Source organism: Glycine max, chromosome 4 (genome assembly GCF_000004515.6).
Source record: "Glycine max cultivar Williams 82 chromosome 4, Glycine_max_v4.0, whole genome shotgun sequence".
NCBI classification, from domain to species: domain Eukaryota; kingdom Viridiplantae; phylum Streptophyta; class Magnoliopsida; order Fabales; family Fabaceae; genus Glycine; species Glycine max.
This window is the reverse complement of record NC_016091.4, coordinates 37351775-37378320: the sequence shown is the minus strand read 5'-3', so window position 1 is coordinate 37378320 and position 26546 is coordinate 37351775. Positions and strand designations below refer to the sequence as shown.

At 35.5% G+C, this 26546-nt stretch overlaps 1 protein-coding gene across 1 annotated transcript; it reads right to left on the bottom strand.

Annotated features, from left to right (window-relative positions):
- Window positions 1-1572: 1572 nt before the first annotated feature.
- On the bottom strand, window positions 1573-23435 carry LOC100781522 (serine protease SPPA, chloroplastic). The gene is made up of 13 exons (XM_003522930.4): window positions 22828-23435; window positions 22006-22189; window positions 21775-21912; window positions 20713-20883; window positions 20533-20636; window positions 19922-19989; window positions 11656-11822; window positions 11008-11077; window positions 8489-8643; window positions 3582-3687; window positions 2320-2407; window positions 2082-2225; window positions 1573-1994 (listed from the first exon to the last, which is right to left on the bottom strand). The coding sequence occupies exons 1-13, from the start codon at window positions 23251-23253 to the stop codon at window positions 1764-1766; spliced, it is 2052 nt and encodes a 683-aa protein (XP_003522978.1). The 5' UTR covers window positions 23254-23435; the 3' UTR covers window positions 1573-1763.
- Between the last annotated feature and the right edge of the window lie 3111 nt (window positions 23436-26546).

Genomic DNA, 26546 nt, shown 5'->3' with positions numbered 1-26546 from the left:
ATCCATTGATCTTCGTTCATCTTAACAACAAATCAAAAATTTTGACATCATACACAAGTCTACATACTCTTTTAGTGCACACCATATTATACAAACTAAAATTCATAGTGATATATATCAATAAACAAAAATCTTATATTAGTCCCTATACTTTATATTTTAATTCCATTTTAGTCCTTACCATCAAAATTTGATAAATATTATCAAAATAAATTAACTACATATATATTACCAAGTAATACAAAAAAAATTATAATTTATAACTAATTTGTAGCTAAATAATTAAATTATATACTTATACTATATATAATTTGTAATAACTAAATAATTCATAATTTGCAAAAAAGTTTACATTATAGGGACTAAAAAAACACTATCAAACTATAGGGACCGAATCATTAATTTAACATATTAATAATTAAAACTTTAAGGAATTTAAAAATAAATAAATAACTCATACGGATGAACTACATCCGTATGCTTTCAATCGTACTTACGGATCTACTTCATCCGTATACATCTTACGGATGAACTTCATCCGTATGTGAAAAAAATCAAATCTACTGGAACACCAGTTAGCCAGAAAAACCAGATAAATGTATACCTTTGACGAAATCGAACCAATAATTGCAACAATCACCAACCAGTAACAATTTCACCTCCACCGAACCGCTATCTCTCTCAATAATGGAAAACTAACACCAAAGGGAGAAACCGGAGCACAAAATCATAAAAGTGTAAAAAAAAAAAAAAACAACACAAACACCAACTTAAAAAGGAAAACCAGGTAGGGACATTTTCAGGATTAAGGAAATAGGGTGCACCTAGCAACACCCAAAATAAATTGAGAAAAGTAAAATGGATCAACCCACCAACCTATTTTTTTATTAAACAATAACTTAATATTTATTTTGATATTTTATACATATATTTATTAACTTTTAATTAATTTATTTTTTGTCTAAATAAATTATTATTAAAAATTTAAGATAATACATTCAATTTTTAAATAAATTTTATATTTATAAAAGATAAAATTAATTAAAATGTATTTATTATTTATTTTTTTCTTATATTTAAAGTTTGACATGTCAACCTGCCAATCCGACAAAAATAAAGCATACTAACACCGAGACTGGATGGGTTAACCTATTTTTTTGCTGGCTGACAGCGGAGCAAGAGGCCAACCTGTTTTATCACCCTTACTTAACTTTCATTTCACAAATATTATCACTCAAGTTTAATTTTCATAAATTTTACCATTCAAGTATTCAATTTTTCCTTATTTTACTAATGTTGGCGTCACTAAAAAAGTTAAAATGAAAAAGCATAACACTATTTTGTTACCAATTTTTGCAAAAAGACGTTTTGATGTGCAAAAATTGGAACACGTGACCGTAGTGTGCAATTAAGCAAAAAACACACATAAAACATTACCTTTTAACGTTTGTCCAAATGCACAGTAAAAAAAAAGAAGAGTAACCTTAAATATTACGAGGATAGGAAGGGCTGTATGAGCATTATAGGAAAAATCAAAGACAAACACGCAGAGGACAAGAAATTCCGTCTGAGTTGATACGTAAAACAACGCTTTGAACTTTCCATCTTTACATCATGCATTTACAAGGGTTTTGAGGGAGACATTTGAAGAAACAGAACAAGATACAGAGGAAACCTTTCTCGTCTATTGCCCCTTGACACAACATATAGGAAAAACTATATGAATATAGTGAGACAAAATGATTAAAATGAACTATGGACAGCTATAGGGAACTGAGGATGTCTTTTATTATTGACAAAATAGGGTTGCCAAAAGGATATTCTTCCAATGTCTGAAACTTTATTCCATCCATCCGGGCTTGAACTCCATCAGAAAATGTCAAGCCCTGAAGCAGTTCCTTTGCCGTTCTGTCAGCTCCAACGAGGGAACTCCCTACGCCTAACAAAATCTCGGGTAGAGAAGGGCTGGCTCTAGAGATCTCCACAAGTGTAACCTGGCAAAACTCAAGCATAACCACCATGTTTTGTATCTATACTTGTACATGACATTCATATAACAAAAATAAAGGTTTCAAACCTACCTGTCTGTCTTGAGGTATATCAGCCTTCATTTTTGCTATGGCAATAGCTCGAGAAAGGCCACCAATAGCATCAACTAAACCACGCAAAGCTGCATCCTTACCAGTCCAAACCCTTCCCTGTGCAAACTCCTCCATCTTTTCTACCTAGTGACAGTATACTAGCTGTTAGCCTGTGAAAAAGATCTACCAGAAGGATGAACGAAAAGCATGGGATTAGCTTGTTAAATTTAAAACATACAGTCATTGATCTGGATGAAGCTGCCTTGTCTCGAAATTGTTTATAAGCATGCTGAGCAGATTTGGCAAATAGCTCTGCTTCATCTGGTCTGTACCAAAACAAGAAAATCGAAAAAAGTTTATATTTGTCTGTCTCGGAAGTGAAGCATGTAGTGTTCTCTGATATAATAGAAAAATAACAACCCTGTAATTCTGTAAAGCCCATGAATAAAAGATTTACAGGAAAGAAAAAATTGAAATCATAAATGGCAGCAGAAACTCTGCCTCCTTAGGTTATATGTTGTAGTGCCCAGATGGTAACAGATAGTGAGATTGTTCATTGTACAGTGGATTTTCCTTGCAATAATTGCTATCAAATATCAAGGAAATTTCAGGGATGCCTTGATCCTTCTTTTCAGAGATCATGGAAAGGGAACCCTACAATTGTTGCTACTGTCAAGTGTCAACTACATACATCAGTACACGGCAATCCATGCCAGATTTATCTAAAGTCTATCACAGTCAACTTCTTGGCGGAGTAAACATTCCTAATAATTGGTGACAAGAATTAAAAATATATTGAAGCCAAAATGGGGTCCAACTAATGCTACTCATGATATGGCCGTCTCCCCAACAAAAAGGGGGATTTTGGTGAATGCACAAAAAGCCAATTCAGGCTGGCTGAACTAGTTCAAAGTTTATAGAGATTTTGCACTTCCCAAGTGCAGGATTCGAATCATCCCTTCATTAGTAATCTTCCTCGGTGATCATCACTCCGAAAGGGAGATCCATAGAACCTAGAGACCTCAGTTAAGTAAGCCTCCATGCTGAAAAATCTTGAGTGAATAAGCTGGAGGCAATCCAATATGCCTTTTGGGTCCCAGGTATGTGACTGGCACACTGATTGGTAGAATTGAAGTAACCTATCCTCATTATCATTTTTTAATTCATCAAAAATAAAGGTAAGGAAGAAAAGCAAATAGCAAAACACTTGCAACTACGAACAATTGGACTACTATGAAGCCCCAGCCCATAAGTATAACTGAGTACACTGTACAGACTATTTTCAGGATATTAATGTTTTAAGATAACTTGTAGTGATTTTTTTCTTTAAATAATTTAAGATGGAAACTACTAAGAAAGTATATGTAACATCTTTGCTTCTTAATGATAGAGTGCTTAACTGTTGAGATATCAAATGGCACATTACACTCATACACTGCCTAATATTCTCTCCTTATCCACTAGAATCTCTAAACAAGGAAATGAAGAAACAATATTTACCTGAAAGGACGTTGCTCAGCAGCAAGGAGCTCAGCATATCTTCCCCTTGATATAATTTCTTTGTTAAAGCCGATCTTCTCGTACAGTTTCCCCAGGTTAAATTTTCCTACAAAAACAAATGTTACATAAATAGTATAAATAATTAACAGATTACAAAATTGAAGAACAATGTATTGAGCACTGGATGTTCATGATATTATAATTTATATCTTATCTCATTATTTCAGAGCTCAAATGAATAATTTGCTTTCAGCTACAATTTCCTTTGGTTGCATGTAATTATCATTCAAACAATAGCACAAATTGTTATATTTTTCTTCATTAAAACAGGTTCAAAATGCTATATTTTCATATGAATAATTAGTGAAATAAATGTAATTAGTATTGACATTCTAGTGTGCTTAAAGGCAAATTCATCAAACGAGTTATGTTACAAAAGCACTGAACAGAGATTTCCCTTAAAATTGTAAACAAATATTTTGTACTATGTACATTTCTAATGCTTCCTCTCCTTTTAATCAAAGTTTTTGAAGATAAATAGAGCAAAAAATTTCAATCAAAAGAAAATAGTTACAGGACCACAACAATGACTAAGACTATAACATCTAGTGATATCATATGCATTTGCCTATGGCAAGGGAGAAAAAAAGGATTAATAGTGTTTTTAGTCCCTATAAAATTATCAATTCTTGGTTTTTGCCTGACTTTTAAAACCACCACTTTTCGTTCTTGCATTTTCTAAATACCCAAACTTTCATCCTTCAGTCTAACTCTATTAGGTTACTGTATAGTTACTTAGAATAATGTTGTATATATATACAAGGATCCTATAATTCCTCATCTATTAAAGGAATGAAAACTACACAAATTACCTCAGCTGTAATAAAGCCTAAATTACAGCTAACATAATATTTGATTGCTTAATATTAGCTAATAGAATATTTGACATATCTTAAGACCCCACTCAAGTTGGTGCATGGATATCACACATTCCCAACTTGAATAGACTCATTAAACACTCTGTTTGACACTTCTGTGGTGAGAACATCAGCCAACTGCAATTCAGATCTTACAAAGGGAAAGGAAATTATTCCAGCTTCAAGCTTCTCTTTGATGAAATGTCTATCAATCTCCACATGCTTTGTTCAATCATGTTGGACAGGATTGTGAACAATTGCTATGGCCGACATATTGTCACAGTACAAACTCATAGTTTCATTTGGTTTAAAACCCAAATCTGATAGTACATTTTTAACCCACAAAAGTTCACATACATCGAGTGTCATGCCTATGAATTCTGCTTCAGCACTAGATCTTGTTACTACGGTCTGTTTTTTATTCCTCCAAGTTACAAGATTTCCTCCTACAAAAGTAAAGTATCCAGAGGTAGATCTTCTATCATCTTTTGAACCTGCCTAATCTGCATCCGTGTACCCTTCTACCTTCAAGTTTCCATGATTTGAGAACAAAATTCCTTTTTCAGGAGTGGACTTCAAATATCTCAAAATTCTCTCGACTGCATCCATATGAAGCTTTTGTGGGTCATGCATAAATTGACTAACGACATTCACTGCATAGGTAATATATGGACGTGTATGGGACAAATAAATTAGTTTTCCTACCAGCCTTTGGTATCTCCCTCTGTCTATGCTTGCTGAATTTGAGCATTGAAAGAGTTTATGATTTTGTTCAATTGGTGTATCAACTGGTTTTCCTCCAAGCAGCCTAGTCTCCGATAGTAAGTCAAGAGTATATTTTCTTTGGCATAGAAAAATACCATGTTTTGATCTAGCTACTTCAATACCCAAAAAATATTTGAGGTTTCCAAGTTGTTCCATCCCAAATTCAGATGCAAAGTATTGTTGCAGACTAGAAATCTCATCTTGGTCATTTCCTGTAACAATCATGTCATCTACATATATAATCAAAGCTGTAATTTTTTCCTTTTCCTCTCTTCAAAAATAAGGTGTGATCAGAGTTACTTGTTCTATAGCCAAAAGCAAACCATGCTCTTGGGAATTGTTTTAATCCATATAGAACCTTCTTTAATTTGCAAACCTTCATTCCATTTGAATCTGTCATGCCGGGTGGGGAATCCATATAAATTTCTTCTAAAATTTCTCCATGTAGGAAAACATTTTTCACATCAAATTGTAGAAGAGGCCAATCTTGATTTGCCGCTAGCGACAAAAGTATTCTCACAATGTTGAGCTTGGCTACCGATGCGAACGTCTCTTGGTAATCTACACCATAAGACTGAGTGTAACCTTTAGCCACAAGTCATGCTTTATACCTCTCAATAGTTCCATCAGCTTTGTGTTTGAATGTAAATACCCATTTGCAGCCCACAGTTTTCTTCCCTCTTGATAAGGACACAAGATCCTAAGTGTTGTTTTTTTCTAAAGTTGCCATCTCATCAACCATTGCTTCGGTCCATCTAGGATCTGCCAAAGCTTCCCGTATATTACTAGGAATAGAAATTGAAGATAATTGAGATACAAATGATGCATATGATTGGGATAACTTGTGATATGACACATATTTACTAATGGGATATTTAACTTTGGCTTGGAGGTCTGGTTCATATTTAGCTGGAGGTTGACCACGATTAGAGCGGGGTGGAAGACTATATTGGACAATAGTAGACTCAGTATTTGGAATGCTAGTGGTCTCACACAGACAAGGATCAATTTCATGATCGGTTTCATCTAGATTAGTATTATCAGAGATAGGATCAAAAGGTACCTCTGAAGAGTTAAGCCGAACCTGTGGAGAAGATTGAGCCAATTGGTTATGATCAGAAGACACTGTATTATCCAAAAAAGAATTGTCCATCTTTGGGATTGGCTCACTTCCTGTAGAATGATCCTCAAATGATAATTTATTTTCACTATATAATTTTATATCTGAGATATCAAACATAATAATATCATGATTATGCACTTCACTTTCATTTCCTCCCTGAAGTGTAGAATCAACATAAAAAAAATCATGCTCATTAAATGTCACATCCATAGAGATATAAAATTTCTTTGATGGTGGATGGTAAGCACGATAACCTTTTTGAGTTGATCCATACCCAACAAAACCACATTTGATAGCTCGTTCTTCAAGATTTGTACGTTGATGTAGGTGTAAGTGAACAAATATAACACATCCAAAAACATGAGGTGGTAAATAAATCATGGAAGGAAGGATACAATGATTAGACAACACATCTAGAGGCCCTCTAAAGTTAAGCACACTAGAAGGGGTTCGATTATTCATATAAACTACATATCTCATAGTCTCACCCCATAAATGAGATGGTACATTACCATCTATCAAAAGTGATCTTGTCACCTCTAATATATGTCTATTTTTTCTCTCAGTCACTCCATTTTGTTGTGGTGAATAAGGACATGTGGTTTGATTCAAGATTCCATTAGAGTTCATGAACTCTATTAATTCAGTCTTAAAATATCCCCCTCCATTGTCTGATCTAATGACCTTAATATATGCGTTAAATTGTGTAGCTATCATCTGATGAAAGGAACGAAACGCATCACACACATCACTTTTATGTTTAAGCAAATACACCCAGGTTACCCGAGTACAATCATCAACAAAACTGATAAACCATTTTTTTTCATTATGCATAGATTGTGGGGCAGGGCCCCAAACATCTGTGTGAATTAATGAAAAAGAAATATCAGTTTTTTTATTGCTTAAAGGAAACACAGCATGATGACTTTTTGCCTTTACACAAGTTTCACAAAGAAAATCAGAAATATTACATTTATGAAATAGCGATGGAAAATTTATCTTTTTAGATAACCAAAATAGGGATGTCCCAATCATCTATGCCATAACCATATTTCCTTTTTGTTTTTATCTTGTATGTGTTCATTCGCAAGACAAGCCAATGTTCCTTTATGGGTTTGTTGTGAGAATTTTCCAGATAATACAGTCCTTCACTCTCTCTACCACTGGCAATCTTCTCCTTGGAATGGATGGTTTGAAGAAGACAATGGATTGGATAAAACGAGACAACACAAGAATGTGATTTGGTTAATTTGCTAACAGAGAGAAGATTGCAGTTTAATGTAGGAACAAATAAAACATCAGGAATCGATAAGGAGGGTGAGAGGCATACAGTACCTACACCTTCAATAGGTGATGAGACCCCATTGGCATTAATAATAAAAGTTTTAGAACATTTAGGAGAAAAACTAATAAATTTATGAGGATCACAAGTCATATGATCAGTAGCACCTGAATCAATTATCCACTCACTACTCCATGGCTCTTGGAAGTAGCGTCTACCTTGGTATTTGGAGATAGCCATGGAGTTACTCACTGTCAAGCATAAACTGATTGATTTTTATCAAAAGGAGCCATTAGAAATATTCAAAGAAATAAAGAAGCACCGATTCCTATATTGGAGAGGATGTCGGTGTTCGGTTCTGATACCATGTCAGAAAGTGGATTTTTCATGAGCTTAGTTCAATCCTACAAAACCGGCTTGTAAGATGAGGATTACTCCTCACTTATATAGTTTATCTCAGCACTATCTTTATTCGATGTGGGACTTCAACATGTCCCATCACCATACAAAATCCATGTATTCCTTGACTAGGATGCCTGTTAGAAAGATCAGCAAGCAACTATACAGCAACTTAACAAAGTTAGACTGAGGGACAAAAATTTGGGTATTTATAAATTGTAGGGACTGAAAACGGGAGTTTTAAAAGTAAGGAAAAATCAAATAATTGGCAATTTTACATGAACGGAGATGATAACTGCTGTTTCAAATATTCCATTATGTGCATAGAGTTTTTCAATAATTTTCTATTTTTAACTTCAGTTAAATAATTATATCTTTCTGCCTTTATTTCACTTACTAAAACAATAAAACACTGTTTCACCTGTTACCACTCCAATTGAACCAGTTAAGGTAAGACTTTCTGCAACAATAACATCAGCTCCCATTGCCATGTAGTACCCTCCACTTGCTGCCACATCAGACATTGAAGCAATGACTGGTTTTGAAGCAGCCAAAAGCCGGATTTCTCTCCACATCCTGCAGATCATGACACCATATAATGATTAGGATTCTTGGCATCATAATATGATCACCTAAACATGCAAATCAACAGAAAACTTAGCAAAACTATCATCATGACAACAATTGGAGATGTATTTGAAATTGAAGTAGACCATTACATAAAGGATATGATTAACTCCTACCCAATCTAAAATTGTTGTCATTGAATAAAAAATTATTTAATCAAGATTTTAAATATCTACACATACAATAGCTGAAATTGGACTGCATGGAAGAGAAAGTGCTACATAGTCTTTTTTGAAAACCAATTCTAGAGGACTGTTTAAGCTACTGCTCAGCAAGTATACTGTTGCGTTGCTTGAGCTTGCACCGCCTATTTTTATGCAAATAAATGCAAGAAATTGCTGGTGTTAGCTTTTTCCTTGGCAAAAAATTCTTGCCACCACCAGCCCTTCTTAGTCTTACGTTTGGCATTTTTAATATCATTATATTGTTAAATTTTGCTTATAAAAGGTGATCACTTGGATAGTTATTAGAATCCTATGATTCACGGTTCAAATCCTTCAATTCAATAAAATTCAGTCACCTATCGGTTCTTATCATAAGATGAATCTCAAATGACTTTGTATCTTATGATACATAAATGAATTTATACAATTTCGTATTGTCGATACGAATCACACAAATCAACAATTTCTTTTCTCTTTTCTTTCAATAATTCTCATGTGTGAAATATACATTTAGGATATGATTGATATGCTTTGATTGTGTAGCTAAAATAAGGGATTTCCTTATTTACTCTTCATTATTACGTTTCCCTTATTATGTATCCATTCTTATTATAAATAAAGGTATTGTGTGTGGTAATAACACACAATACAGTAAATCACTCTTCTTATATGGTATCAAAACCTATCCTAGACCCATTAAATGGACCACCCAACGTGTCATCCACGCACCAAGCCCAATGATGTTAGGTGTGAATGGGTGTATTGGGAAAAATCCAATTCCCACATCGGCTAGAGATAAGGTAAAAAAAAAATATATAAATAAAAAGCTAACTCATAGGATGAGGATTGTCTTTTACTTATATATTCCTTTTTGGCCTTATCTCTTAGCCGATGTGAGACTTGGGTTTTTCCCAATACACCCCGTCTAACCCAACACTATTGGGCTTGGTGCGTGGATGACATGGTGGGTGGCCCGTTTAATGGATCTAGAATAGGCTCTGATACCATATAGAGTTTGTATAGAAACTATGAGTATCTTGGATGACCACACAAAGCCTTTATTTATAATGAGCTATTAGAATCAACATTGATTACATAGGATCAATCTAACAATGAGAGTAATAAGGAATAAATTCCTAATTGGTATCTAATAATAAATAAGAGAATATTATGTAATCTAACATCATGAAAGAAATTGAAAAGTCATATATGTTTAAAACTTTAAACTGTAAAATGAAATGGGATTAAAGGAGCACTTTTGAGCTTATCCTATTTGATTATTCTACTACTTTATTTTTCATACACTCTATTTGGCAGTTTTGCTATTTCATTTCTATTCTACTAAAGTAGAGGCTTCACAAACTCAAATATAACCAGTAATTTTGTATTGAGATGTATGGTTAAGTTGTTTTATCCATTTCTAGGCTAAAATTATCACATTGAATGCTATATATCATCTATATATGATACATTTGAAGTTTTTCGTTGTCTCCAAATCTTACAATTCAATACAAATAATGGTTCATGATTCAAAATTTAGCTTGGTGATTAATGATTTGAATCTCATTTTGATAACCATATTGTATCAATTTTGCTTATGAAAGGCCATCACCTGTACGAGTGTAAGTTAAGTGAATAAAAATAATCAGTATTATTATGACCCAACAGATATATGCTACAATTATCATCAACAACAACAAAAAAAATCAATTAAGAATACAGGAGTATACTTACTCGACTTTTCTTTTTGCTTAAACTGATCTGTAAAGGCTAAACTCGAGTTAATAGTTAGTTAGTTATCTGTTAGGACAGCTGTTTGACAGCTGTCACTAACTAACTCAGGCTAGTTAACTGTTACAGTTGTTTAACTGTCTATATATACTGAGGTGTAATCATCTTTCTGTTGGGTTGAATACAATCAACAATTTCACCTCACTATAGTTTTCTGAAATTCTCTCAGATTCTTTCAAAGAATAAATCAATGCAGTACAGGTCTCACACTGTATTATGCCATGGTACAAATCAAATCTAGATCAATACAATCAATAATTTCAAACCAATGCAAAGAAAATCAACAATTTCTAATTAAATAACTAAATAACAGTTTTGAACATATAATTAACAAAGGGGAAATTTTACCAGAACTTACAAATCAGAAGCAAGAGCATCACCTCCAGGACTGTCAATTCTGATGATAGCAGCCTTAAATTTTTTTGATTCTGAGGGGAAAGAACACTGATGAGGGAATTAAAATAATGAATAATAACACTGTCAAAGGTTGCATTTTTTTGGCAAACAGCATAATTGATGGACACTAAAAACCACAAGTATGCTTATGTTTATGCTCCTAAAAGTAAATAGGTTAGTTATGTTGCTGTCGCATATGCAAGTTACTAAACTGAACAGAACTAACCCCTCTACTTCCTGGAACACATGAACAAAGGTTCAGCAAGTCATATGTTTCTTGCAACTTGGTTTCCATAATCTATTTATTCTTAGTTCTTACATTTGTCAACTTATACTATAGTATTGGGAAGAAAAACCAAACTTCTAAAGCCATTTTTGGAAGTGAAAGTTTCAAAAGACGTGTAATTTCTTGGTTTCCTTCTTATTGATTATAGGGACATCAGTGATTAATATTTACTCAACTAAAACAAAGTTATATATGAAGTATTAACAACTGTTTCCATAATCAATATGTATAGCTTGATAATATTCCGTTGAATAAGTGTCAATTTTAATCAGCCTCCTCCATTGAAATTTAAAAGGGAAACTTGTAACTTGTAAGGTTGAGTACCTCTGACAGTGCGAATCTTCTCAATGAACTTCTCTGCAATGATCCCTGAGCTAGAGACACTGAATTGACTCTCTACACGACTAATACTCCCCGATGCTCGGATAATGGCTATAAGTTCTTTACCACCTGGTATTCCAACAGTCCATTTCCTAACTCTAGAGTATTTCCTGTATTTAATTGATGCAAGAAAATATTTTTATATCATCAATATGAATTATTTGGTATATTTTATTTATCTAAAGGAGCATCCGCTTGCAACAAAAGTAGGTAAGAAAAAGGAAGCAACAGTATGTCACATGAAAACTGAACTTTACATACATGCATGTTTGGGAAAGATTAATTCTGGGGAAATAATAACTTTTTTTTTTTTTTTTTGCTTTTAAAAGCTCCCTCCAGAAACTACAAATAATGAATTGACTATTTCTCCAAAATAAGTTATTCCAAAAAAGCATAAGCCACAGAAAGATCCAGGAACAAACACATGTTTGGGAAGGGTTAATTCTGGAAAATAATCACTTTTTTTTGGAGAAGCTACAAATAATAAAATGACTATTTCTCCCAAATAAGTTAATCCATAAAAGCATAAGCCAAAGAAAGATCCAGGACCAAACAAGCAGGGACTGAATAAAAATAGATATTTCAAATGAAAATTTTTAAAATATTATACGTTTATTAAAGTTGTCTCCAACTTTTATAAAATTAATTCTAGATTTTGTTTCTGAAGTTTAATACTAAAGGCATGTTTGGGTAAACAACTTAATAAGCACATGAGAGCTTACAACATGAGAGTTTATTAACATTTTTTATTGTGAAGATTACAAAACTAAGCTAAAAAGATCTTATTTTGATATACTTCTTTGTGTAGCTGGTAACAAAAAGCTAAAAAGAGCTTATAGAAAGATCACGAGTTACTTTTATAGGACCAATTTTTCTTTTATAGAGACAGTTTATTACAGATTAAAAAACAAAAGTAATTTTGATGTAAAACAATCTAGTGGTTATACTTTATAGAGATTTTAAAAAAGCATGAGCTAGTTTATGTTTGTTTACAATCATAACAATAACTTTTCTTAAAAGAAGCAGCTAATTTTATGAGAAGCAATTCAAAATGGTTTCTGAATTTAATTAGATTTTATATTCTTTTCAGCTTTTGATTATTTTGAAAAGCTGAAACAAACACATCAAAAACTAACAAAGTGATTATTTTACGAAAAAAATTTGTAACAAATGGACCCATAATCTCATAGAATCTCTTCCAAATGCCCCCCTAAAACTAATCAATATACTATTACAGTGTATTTATATCAAACTCTGTTTTAAAACTATACACGTGTATTGGATGTGCTAGTAATCAACAGGAAAACTGTGTTACATTTGACATAGTTTATTATAGAATAAAATCTTGCATGAAAATTCCAAAATAGAAATAGCCAGTGAACTAAGCATCATTACATATTAGAACACTATAGAGTTGCAACAACATAATTCGAAAGACGGTATAATGAATAGCGCTGGCACCATGCCAAACATATATTTACTGAACCAAGAAAGTCAAATACATGACACCAACTTATCATCAATTAATAACTTTTTTTTTTTTGAACGGCCAAAATTATAATATATTAATTTGAAAATAAAAGATACATAGTACCAGAGGTACTACAACAAATCACAGGAGGTAGTGTCTCCTGAGTCAAACAGCAATAAACAGTATCTAACATCCCAACAAAAACAATACAACCCATCCCAACATGACAAACATTACTTAAAAGCTACAGTCATGGCTGAGGACCATTGGTGAAAAGGAACAGTAAAATCCTTTTCCCACCCCCTCATCCAGGACCAAGAGAGGAAAATTGTATTATCCACCAGCTTGGAGATGACAAAAGGCTGATTGTTGAAGATAATGTCGTTTCTAAGCTTCCATATTGATGTTGTAGCTGCTATCCACCCGATTTTCCACCTTCTGTTAGTGTCTTTCAATCCTGACATGGAATAGTGCTGGATGAAATTATCCATAGGCCTCCAATGGAGCACTCTAGGTTCCTTTACCCATGAGCTGAATTCCCACCATAGAGGCATAACTTTATGACACAGGAAGAATAAGTGGGAGGCAGATTCAGCTTTGCTCTGACAAAAAGGGCACAAATCATTTTCAATGGTAACATGCCTCCTAATTAAATTATCCTTAGTGGGCAATCTGTCCCATAGAAGTCTCCAAGCAAAGACTAAGGCTCTAGGAGGGATTTTGATGTTCCATAGGTGATGGAAACCAAGACATTGATCTTCATGAAGGTGATCAGCTTTAATATAAAGATAGGCAGAATTAGTAGAGAAAATTCCTTTAGGGTCAGCTCCCCACAACCATGAGTCTTTCAAAACTGCAGACGGCCTAATTGCAGCAGTTTGATCAATAAACTCTGAGGCTCTTCCCATTTCATTATCAAACAGATTTCGCCTCCAAGAAAAGCTCCATTCCCACCCAGATTCTCAGAAGGATCCCATGGTTGCCACTGTCTGAAATTTCTGAGATGAGAGTTGGTATAATTCCGGGAACTTATCTTTTAGCTTTATCCCTCTTTCCACCCAAGAATCCTCCCAAAAAAGAATTTGATCACCCCTACCCAGCTTCCAAATGAATTGTCTGGACACATCTGCCATACTGCTGTGATTAATTGTAGACCTCAAATCAGACCACCAGAATGAGAAGTGCTTCCTTGTGGGCCCCTCATCTAATCCTCTCCATCCCCTGTATTTTGAAATTAAAATTCTATTCCACAATTGGTCTGGATGGTGAAACTTCATCCATTTCCATTTGATTAAGAGAGCTTTGTTAAAAGCTGTAATGTCTTTAACTCCCAATCCTCCCCTTTCTTTAGCTGCACACACTTGACTCCAAGCCACCCAAGCTATCTTCTTCCCTTCTTGGTTACCACCCCAAAGAAACTTTCTTTGGATGGAGATGAGCTTGTTAGTCACTGCTGAAGGAGCCCTGAAAAAAGACATGTAAAACAATGGCAGAGCTGTTAAGACAGCATTAATTAGGGTGATTCTACCAGCCATGGATATGCTCCTCTGCCTCCATTTGTTCAGTCTAGCCTCAAATTTGTTGATAATAGGTTCCCACACCACCTTCCTTCTCGGGTTGACACCTATAGGCAGCCCTAGGTAGCAGAAAGGAAGCTGCAGTGGACCACAATTCAAGAGATCAGCAGCACATCTGATCCACTGATCAGATTGACCAATTGCTCCCAGTTGACTCTTGGCAAAATTGATTCTCAGGCCAGAAGCTATTTCAAAGCTTCTAAGGATAGCCTTGATAACACTAACATTATCCATAGAAGCTTCCCCAAAAAAGATGGTGTCATCCGCAAACTGGAGCATATTCACTGGGACCTTATTCTTCCCTACCAAAAAGCTCTGAAATAAGTTTCTAGAGACTGCTTCCCTCATCAAACCTGTTAACCCTTCAGCAGCCAAGACAAATAATAAAGGGGCTAAGGGATCCCCTTGTCTCAAACCTCTTTGAGGCTTAAATTCCTCAGTCGGACTTCCATTTACAAGGATGGATATTGAAGCTGATGAAAGGCAGCCTTTAACCCAACCAATCCACCTTTCATGGAACCCCATTCTCCTCATCATATAAAATAGGAATTGCCAGGACACAGAGTCATAAGCTTTTTCAAAGTCCACTTTAAACACTAAACAAGATTTCTTTTGCCTCCTAGCCTCCTCAACAACCTCACTAGCAATCAAGACTCCATGTAGCAGCTGTCGACCCTTAACAAATGCTGACTGTCTTTCATCAACAAGATGATCCAGAACCTTACTTAGCCTATTAGATAGGATTTTGGCAATAATCTTGTAAACACATCCTATGAGAGATATAGGTCTGAAGTGACTAATAGTTTGAGGATCCTTGATCTTAGGAATAAGAGCAATGAATGAAGAATTGAGGCCCTTAGGAAAAGCAGCATTCACATGAAATTCTGCTAGAAATCTTAAGAAATCAGGTTTCAGCTCTTTCCAAAACTGCTTGATAAATCTAAAATTCAGCCCATCAGGCCCTGGGCTTTTGTCATTGCCACAAGCCCACACAGCAGAATATATCTCCTCCTCTTTAAATGGCTCCACCATCAAATCCCTCTGAATTGGGTCCAGGACATTAAAAGCAACTCCATTTAAGTTGGGTCTAAGCAAATGAGGCTCAGAAAATCTGCTCTGAAAATGATGCATTACTTCAGCCTTAATCCTGCTAGGGTTTTCTACCCAAGAACCTTCAATCAGCAGACCCCTCATAGCATTTTTCCTTCTGCTGTAATTAATGGTTCTGTGAAAAAATGCTGTATTGTTGTCTCCCTCTTTAATCCACTTGCTTCTAGATTTCTGTCTTACAAAAGACTCATGAATAGTTGCCTTCTCCCAAAGCTCAGCTTGAGTCTTCTTGAGTTCCTGGATTTGCTGATCAGTGGGTTGTGCTGATAGAGAATTTTCCAGATCATTTAGCTTTTGCTGAAACTGCTTAACTTTATTACCCATGTCTCCAAAGTTATCTTTGCTCCAGTTTTTCAGCCTTTGCTTGAGGTTCTGCAGTTTACATTTCAGCACATATCCACCCCACCCAGTAGGCTGAGCTTCAGACCAGCAATCCCTCACAACCTTGTAAAATTCGTTGTTCATTAACCAACCATCATACACCTTAAAAGGCTTAGGGCCCCAATCAATGCATTTAGATTGCATAAATATAGGACAGTGATCAGAATAATTTCTTTGAAGGATAAATTGAGAAGTGTCATGCCACTTAGCTAACCAAGCATCAGAGACCAGCACCCTATCCAATTTGCTTCTACAGGTTCCATTTGGCCTAAACCATGTAAACTGCTTGCCCACACAGGGGATATCATCAACCTCCATGTCATGTAGCCAATCATTGAATTCAGTTATCAGATTAGAGTCTGAATTACTATGATTGCTACCCATTCTCTCAGAGGGATGTCTAATACAATTAAAATCCCCTACAAGACACCAATACTCCACCTGAGATTGAAGCTTCCTTGTGCTCAAAGACTGCCATAGCTGTCTCTTACCTTCTAAATCACATGGGGCATAAATATTAGCCACAACCACTCTCTGCATCTCAGCCATCCAAACCCCTTCCAGCAGAATCAAACCCTTTTCTGATAGTCTAAAATCAACCTTGAAATTGTTATTATTCCAAATGCATAACATCCCCCCAACAGTGTTCACAGCTGGATACCATTCCCAAGCAAAATCTGGGTGTCCCCACAAGGCTTGAACAGCTGCCTTATCAAGAGAATCCCTCTTAGTTTCCTGCAAACAAAGAAGATCCACCTTATGCTTCCCAACCAAGTTCCTGATAGAGGCCCATTTAATACCTCTACCCAACCCTCTAATGTTATAGGATAGGATATTCATCTATGAGTTTTCCTATTGCCCAACTCCATAGCTTCCTTTCGATCTCTGGATTCCATGTTAGCATAGTGTTTAATGAATTCAGAGTGGTCTGTTTCAGCCTCCATGCCTAATCTTTTTCCAACATCCCATAGTTGGTGGGCCTCCTCCATCACCTCTGTGCTACTTTTGATCTTGCTTTTTAACTTGTTATTTGGCTCAAGCTGGCTCGGGTTGTGTGTTTTAACGCAATTATGAATGATAGTCTCCCTGTCGTCGTCTGCTTTTTGTAGTTGGGGTTACTTTTCCACAAATTGCATGTTGCTGGGTTTATTCAGGGGGTATTTTTGTCTAACATAGACTCTAGAGTATTTATCTGGTGTCTGTAGAGGGGGTTGGGCTGTAGGGCAATCTATTTTCTTATTGCACCTCCCAGGCAACAGTAATGGGCCCAAGTTATGACTGGGCCCAACACCTGTAGTTAACTGTTTGGGACACAATTCCGATTGGGGTTGAAGGCACCTTATTTCTCCCTCTGCTTCCCCATTATAATTACCTTCAGAGCTCACTTTATCACCTTCATTCAAATTTTTTCCTTCTTTAATGTTTTCTTTTAGAGCAGCAGTCTGAGCCATATTGCAAGCTACCATTTTCGTGAAGTCCTTCTGGGTATCCGTTACTGCCCTGCTAGGTTCAAGGTCAACCTTTGCCAAATCAGGGTCAAAACTCTGTTTATCGGTGCTTTCTGCCTCGTCCCGATGGGTATCACGATATTGGGTATTGCCCATTGGGCCACGGCAATACCCATCAGCCTCTTCCCCTGACCAACGGTTAATGCCAAAACCCGTCTTAGTGGATAACTCCGGCGAGAAGGAAAAGTTAGTCTCCTTATCATCGTCGTCGGCACCGCCAAAGTCTCCTCCGTCGTCCGAGGTTATCTCCTCCGACCACTCGTCGGACGGAGACAATCCGTTCCGCTTCATCCCTCCGTGTGTCCCTATCTCCTCCACGAGCCACACCCGGTATTCGAACTCACCCACTCGAACAGCAACCTCGCTCCTTATGGATGGCGGGAGAGGTGCCCTCACCAGCATCCAAGCAGTCAAGCCTTCTTCGGTCCTCTGTGTCGTCATCCAGCTCGATGACGTCGCCAATGAAGGAGACAGCTTTCTTGAAGTGTTCGACTTCCCAAACCTCTAACGGAAAGCCCCATGCTTGAAGCCAAGCCACCCTGTTGTTAGACCGACACCCCGGTTTCCATTTCTCCAACGCGTAGAAGAGTGAGTTGCCATCCTCTTTCTCCGTTTGGATGATGAGTTGGGCTTTGTCATCCGATAACCCCGAGAGGAGAATCATGTCATCTCCAAGAAATCTGGTACGAACATTGTACCCCAATTCCCAGGCGACACGATCCTCTATGGTGTCTACTGCCATAACCTCCTTTAGCTTCCCCACCCATGCATCCTTACACCAGAGTCCCGTTCCTGCAGACGGGGTAAGCGTTATAGTAGGTACGACAGCTGCGTTGCTCGTCGTATGTCCTGAAAGCTTCCCATTAGACACCACTTCCACGTACGATCTCCGGTAGGGATCGATAGGGGCATCGCAGAGTTTAGAAGTGGTGCTAGTGCTGTTTCTTCCCATAACAGTATTTTGCTGCGTCCCATCAGTCCGAGCTGTCCTCGTGAACCTAGGTAAGTTGACAAACAGTTTGTGTTCATTGATGAAAGTATTGTCCAACTTCACCTCCAACCCTCTTGCATCCAAGACTCCCTTGAAACGCACAAAACCATATCTTCTACCTTCCCTATTGCGCCTTTTTGCTATATAGACTTCCCTCACATCACCCCATTTTTTAAAATGCTTCCACAGTATCTCTTCATCAGCTTCCTCAGGAAAATGGGTAAAGTATGACGTAATGTCATCCTTGTCCCTCCAGTTCATATAGTAACGTGTATGTTGCCCCCTTACCACTTGGTTCTGCGTCTGATTGTCAACCTTCAGGATCTTCTTCATATCTTTCGCGGTCTTTTTACTAACCACCTTTGTCCATGCTCCTTCTTCATCACCAGCATTGTCCCGCCTGCAGTTGTTGAAGTGCATCCCGATAACTGGCTTTTCCTTTCGACCCATGCTTTGCCACCTTCTTGTCCATCTTCTATTTGGTGTAGGAGAGGCTCTGCCTCTGGTCCTATCACCATCGCTCTCCCTCGTTCTCTCAATTTCGCAACCTCTCCCTCTCCCTCTTACATGCTCTGTGTGTCTACCTCACTCTGTATCTCCCTCTCTCTCGAGAACTCTCTCTCTCACTCACATTCTGTCTCCCTCTCTCACGAGACCTCTCTCTCTCTCTCTTTCTCTCTCTCCATCCCTCATCTCGCCTAACTTTCTGGATGTGATTATGGTGGAGGGGAGAAGGAGCAGAAGGAACTGGGTGCCTGCCGAGTGTGTTGTTATCAATTAGTAACTTAGTAACTTAATGTCTGGTAGCATCCCCTTTGAAGCAAAGATGTGCAGGGAAACCTAGGGTTCTAGAATAATCCTCAAATTAGGGTGAAAAAGAAAAGAAATGGCCATTGATATGAATGATTCTATTAATGGGAAATTTGATTTGAACTTATTTGATCATAGAAAATATTACAGCCCTTGAATAGTCTAAATTTCTAATGTTGAAAGTAAAGTGATGATTGGGAATGAAACTTGTAAGAGGCAGAAGGTGTTCTTTATGAGACCATGGAATGGAATGAGAAATTCCCTAGTAAGATATTTCTAAAGCTAACTTCGAGCCAGTTCAAATAAATAGTATAAACCACGGTACATTCTCAAAAGCATAATAGCATATAGAAATTGCTACCTGTAATCCACCATACGCAGATCTTTATCTGATTTCACTCCAAGTCTCTCCTTCAACATGGCAGTAATCTGCAAAACATTTAATGTTTCTTATCCTTTTAACCGTCTTTGCTTGAGATGTATTCACATCCTTCAAAACATTTATTAACCAGTGTTAATTATCAATATATATGAATACAACCAACAGTGAATACAATATAATCCACAATTCTGACACGAAGAAGCAATAAAACCAACAAACTTTTAGTGAAAAGAACAAAAACTCTTTATATTCAGGATTTTTTCCATTAAAAAATACCCACCACAAATCATTAGATGAGATTCCATCTAAATATTATTCTATTGATAATTATAAAGATGACAAACTACATGCACAAATAGTCTTTCATATAACCTGATGGTTGGTCACAGTTGAAATAGATAGTGATCCTAGGTGAACTTTACCAACAACATTAAATTACAAGTTCTAATCCATAAGTCTGCCACTATGAGGGGGGCTTTAACTAAACACCACCCCTAGCCAAGGCTTAGACTCACACCTATGCCTATGAGTTTAGCAATCAAAGATCAAATTGGTTGTTCATGTAACGGCACTGGGGAATAACTATGTACCTCATCATCATAGTTTATATTTGATATGAGTCCCTCTTCTTTCAGCTTGTCTACTTGATAAACACCTTCATTTATGAAGTTCTCAATATCTTCTCTTGTTTTTCCTGTATTAAACTTGCAGAAGTTCAGAAGTTAATATAATGGTTCAAGATTCAATGAAAACATCAAATGCCAATGTACCTTTGGCAGAAGAGACTTTATCCAGCCAATTTGTATAGATATTATCAAGTAACGTGGTCAGCATCTCACAATTTTCTTCAGACATGGTTCTTCGAGCTAGTTGATCTCCTGCACTTTTGTATTTTCCAATCCTTTCCACTTGTGGTTCAATTCCTATGTTATCTAAAACGCCTGAAAACAAGTAATAAAATGATGTCAAACACAAGTTTAGGCTTATTTATAGCCATCATAGAATTTAAATATTTAAAATGATTTATTAATATTCAATAATTTCCTGACATGCATCTGCAGCATGTGCATGACAGTACAGAACATTTTTCCAGAACCAAAAAAAGTTTAGAGACATTGAGCATTATAATAGTATGTGGGAAATTAACATAGCACGACTTTCATACTTCTATTAATGTAATACAAAGCATATCCATACCTGACTATAATTCAGGTTATCATAGTAAGACTTATTGTACCAAATTCTGTACGAACTTCATAGAAAAGGAAATATACCTAGTAAGTCCCTTTCTAGAATCTATGCGCATAATACACACAAAAATGGTTTTCTAAGGGAACTGCTAATAGGAGGACCTTTTAGGAGGTTTGAAATCTCCCCCACCTCCAACTATGCCCATCTCTCACTTGCCCAAAAAGTAAATATCCAATTGGCCCTCCAAACATATATCTGAATTGTTCTCCTTTTATCAGACACATATTAAATAGCATCAATTTTGTCCTTTAAAGGATCAATTAGATTTCAGTGAAATGACCAATTTAATGGCAAAGATATTACAAAAGGATGAAACTAGTGACATTAATCAGGATTGAAGAAACAATATGATGTCACTAATAAATGCAGAACCAGTATTATGTTGCATGATCTTTGAAGGACGAAATTGGAGTCTTGTGCAGTTATACACACACATACATACACACCCATGGCTATACATATACACACACGCACACATGTAGGGCATGCTGTAAGGAAACAGAAAAAATAAATCAAGGACAATCACTATAAGTCAAATTTGTAAAAATGCAAGGAAAAGAAAACTAGAAAAATCATCTTACCTTTGAGGAATGAGGCTTGAACAGTCAATCCAAACAAAGAAAAGTAAGCACTGGGTGGGGCATATATCTCTTCACATGCAGATGCAAGATAATACTCTTTCTCTTGGCATAAAGGAACATAAGCCAAAACAAATTTTCCTACAAGCATAATCAACTATCAAAGAATGCCATTCAAAATCCCGATTCCTCTTCGTTCCATACAAAAGTTGCAACACAAGTCCAGAGCATTACCTGATTTTTTGAAATCCAATATATGCCTTCGAATTTCTTCTACTTTACCCCACCCGCAATTTAAACTATCAATATGAAGATAGATCCCAGAAATACGAGGATCATACGCTGCTTTCAAAAAATTCTCACAAATTTGAGGCAGAGAAAGTCCTGGAGAGAACCTACTCTTCACTTGATCAGATATCTGAACATGGGAAACAACACAACATTTAGAATTCAAACATATCACTTTAGAAAAATGTGTGAATATATTCGCTACTGTCAGAACTAATTTAGTTTTTCTGCATAAATAATTACAAAATTATTACCTTACCTTTTTTTATTTCTGCACCATCTCCCAAACTTTTGTGTATAAAAAAAATTCGAATAAACCATCAATTTAGTCTCGAATTGTCAATTTATATAGGTAGTCCCTAAAATATTAGAAACCACGCTGCATAGTTCCTTCAGTATTGAAGATTTCTTCAAATTAGTCACGTTGGTAAAATATATCAACTTAGCAACTAAATTGGTGGATTCAATAACTACTAATATAATTTCATTAGTTTAAGAACTATAAGGTGATACTTCGAAGACTAAATTGATGGTTTACTCAAAAAAAAAAAAAAAAAAGAGTTCAATGCCTTTGCAGTTTTATACCATCATCCAATCACAAATTGTCGTTTGAAAACTTTCTACAAATGCGAAGACTGTGTTACACTGTGAGTGCATAACCTTTTTCTAAAAAAATTAAAATAATCCAAAGACTAATACAATTGCTTGGTTATTTTTTCTTCCTATGGGATGAAAAAGGAGGGTGAGAAAGAAGAGAGAGAAAGTAACCTGGCCACGAAGCTTCATTGTGAGGACGCTGCCCTTTTGGACACGCTCCCAAGGGAACGCGACTAGCATCTTGAGCTTGACGAGGAAGCTTCTCCATCCGGTAACCGGTTCGAAGTCAAACTGGCCGCTCGGATAATCCTCGTCGGCAATCCTACTTCCACTCCGGTTGTCAACGCCCTCTTCATTTTCCTTTACTTCTTCTTTTTCTTCGCTATTGGCATCGGAGGAGGAATCGAAAGCGCGAAGGGGAAGGTCTCTTGTTCTACGCACGAGGGAGCGGAAGGAAGTGGGAGAGTGGTGGAGACGAGAGAGAAGAGAAAGGGAGAATCGGCATTGGAATTGAAGGGCAGAAGCCGAAGATGAAGTGTTGAAGCGGTGAATGGAGGTGGTGAGGGGAGGAGTGGGTAGAAGCAGCAGCTTCGACATTTCTCAGGGAGGATGAATGAGTGTGGCAGGAAAGGAATGAAATGGGAAGGAAAGGGAAGTGGAGGAAGTGGAGGAAGCGGATGATACGACGAGGTTCACCTTCCTCCACGTCGTCGTTTACTGTCAGCCTGCCATTTCATTTCATTTATTATCTATCTCATCCGGAACGGGGATTCTTTAAGCCTTCGGGGAAATTTTGGTATGGAACAAATTTTTAGTTAAGTTTACAAAAAGAAAAAAAAAAAAAAAAACAAGAAGTTTCATGAACTAAAATAAGTTTTATATAGAAATGTTCAGAATTTATTATTGGAAAATTTTTAATATATTTTTCGTTTTCACAAAATTGTCACTTTTTTCTAGGGTATAATTTGGATAAATTTGAATTTACGATGATGATTTTTTTACATCAATCATACGTATAATTGATGTAAAAAACATTACACCGCGATTTTAATATTCAAACTTTATCTCTGACCTAAAAATGACACATTTCAATTTTATAAGGATAAAAAAATATACTAAAAATTCTACATGAATGAATTATGAACATTTTCATATTTATGAGAAAACAAACATATTTTAGCCTTTCTTATAGTCATAGGTAAAAATCTAATAAGTAAAATAGTCAAATTTGTCTCCAAAACTGTGATGCAATGACACATTGTCTTTGAAAGGTGAAAAATATAAATTTAGTCTCTAAACGTGCAAAAAACATGACAAATTAATTCTGTCATTAAATTTTGAGATCATTTTATCATTAAGTTGTAATGTTCAACAACTAATTTAACAATAAGTTGTATTTTTTGAGGACCAATTTAACATTAAGTTGCAAAGTTTAGGAATCAATTTGTCATTAAATTATTTTTGGAACTAAGTTGTTGCACTTTTTGTATATTCAATGACTAAATTTGAGTTTTTAATATTTCAGGAACAAATTTTTTATTGCCTCATACCTTCAACAATGAATTTGATTATTTATCCAAATTTAACTTTTTTGAGTTAATTTTGTTTACTAGGGGAAAAATATCACATTACTTTTATTGTATTATTTAATGTGATAAATAATTAAAATAACTGTTAAAAATAATCCCTAAATCTTTGATTCTAAAAAACTTATATATAAATATTAAATATTTTCAAGAATATTTATGACTAACTGAATAAATGTTATTCATACTTAAGAATCATGATTAACATGATTCCATGATTTCCAACAATCATGATTCTTGGGAATGAAAAAATATTCCCTCTAGTAAACACTCCCTTAGGTTAGTTTTTTAATTCATAGGAATCAAAGATATGTACCGAAATTTATAATAATTCACACATTCTACTTAATCAAATGAACTAGATCAAAGTTATTGTTTTAGAGCATATGTGATATGTGTCTTATTTTAGTTATTTTTGGGATTAGAATATTAGCACTTATCTTTTGATTTTAATAATTTTCTTATAAACTTCCCTTAATTCTAGTTATTTTATATATTGTACATTTATAAATATTTTTGTTTAAATATGGAAGATTCATCCATACATTTCTTATGCTTTGATGGTTGTTTGTTGAATTCAGAAATCAAGTCAACATGAAGAGCAAAAGGGTCATTTTTGAAGAATTTCATAGTGCCACTCTCCCAGGCTAGCAATCGCCTTGCTTAGGCTAATAAGGTTACTTCACCTTGAAGGAACCAACTCTCACCTGGGTGAGTATAACTCGCTTGAGTGAGTTGGTTTGGCACCTCTTGGACCATTTTATTTAAAAGTCATGCAAAAGAAGAAGAACAAAATGTGGAGTGCAAAAACCAAAGGAAGAAACACAAACAAAGAGAGAAGAGAGAGAAAAGTGGAGCTAGAGCTATAGAGAAGTGACTGTGAATTGCATCCTTCATCATTTCTTTTGTTGATTTTGTGCTCTACACAATGATCGATCGGCTAATTTCTCTAAAAGATTGGATGTAATTTTCATACCCTTATGTATCTTTTTTTATATTATATATATATATATATATATATATATATATATATATATATATATGAATCTTTTCTACTCATTATTGGTGATTTCATTATGTTTGTAATGCTTGATTCTATTTAATTACTAGTTTCATGAAATTGGATTTTAAGTTTGACTGGAAAGTACTCTTAGAATTTGAATTGAATGAATTTTCTCTTTACATTACGTTGCTAGGAATAAAACATAACGTTTTGATTGCAAATAACACGAGATTATGATTGTAATGTTAGGATATTTATTTCATATGCAAGGAATCAATATTCAGTAAATATTCTTAGGATTCTCGAATGTGATGGATCGGTTTGGAGTGATTTAATGTGTGCATCAGTTATGTTAGAAAATGATTCATATTTATTAATATTATTTGGATACTAGGATATGAATGATGAAATCCAATCCTACGTTTTTCTTGAATTGATTAAGTTCATTTTACTTGTTTTGGTAATTTTATGTATTTCCGACGCACTAATTTTGTTATTTCCATTAAACGCATCAGATTTCAATTAAATTTGTTGTACATAACTATTGAACTGTTTACTTTTATCTGGAGAAGCTGAGTAACTCAAGTCCTTATGGAGACGATCTCTTTTATAAAATTTGTCACCTACGACGACATTGGTACGCTTGTCAATAGTCTAACAAGTTTATGTTGTTGTTGTCGGGGACTTTAATCGCTCACTCAGTTCTTTCGAATTTAATTTTTTAGTTTAATAGGCCATTTTCTTTACTTTAGTTATTTTATTTTGATTTTGTATAAATTTTCTCGTTATATTTTATTTTCGCTAACCTAGGTGTTTACAGATTATTGTAGTTTGTTCTTTTTCCTTTATGCAAGGTAAAAGTTTATGCAAATAAATTTCTATTTGACCTGGAAATTGCCAAGGTAGAAGAAGAACAGAAAGAAAGAGAAACAAGCAACCATTAAGCCACCGGGTGAATCTTCTTCTATTGATTCTCCTTCACTAGAAAAGCCACTTGTAATTGACATTATGGCTGATAGAGGAGAAGGAAATAGACCACCAAGGAGGACTCATGTTGACTATGCTTATCAACAAGGACCAAAGCATTACAACAACATAGTCATTCCTTCTTTCAGCAACAAGGTTGTGGAGTTGAAGCCAACATTGCTCAATCTGATTGGTTCACACCTTTTTGCTGGAATGGATCATGAGGATCCATACACACATTTGTCTACCTTCATGGAGCTATGCAGTACAATGGGAGCTTCTGACGAAGATGTTGAAGTTGTCTACCTCAGAGCTTTCCCATTCTCCTTGGCAGG

What these genes read in the sequence shown, in the direction of transcription:
- LOC100781522 (XM_003522930.4), bottom strand. Translation starts at nt 23,253, where the DNA reads ATGTCGAAGCTGCTGCTTCTACCCACTCCTCCCCTCACCACCTCCATT. An exon ending in ATATAAACTATGATGATGAG is followed by an intron (nt 19,990 to 20,532) that starts GTACATAGTTAT and finishes AATGTTTTGCAG; the next exon opens with ATTACTGCCATGTTGAAGGA. An exon ending in CTTCATCCAGATCAATGACT is followed by an intron (nt 2,226 to 2,319) that starts GTATGTTTTAAA and finishes TACTGTCACTAG; the next exon opens with GTAGAAAAGATGGAGGAGTT.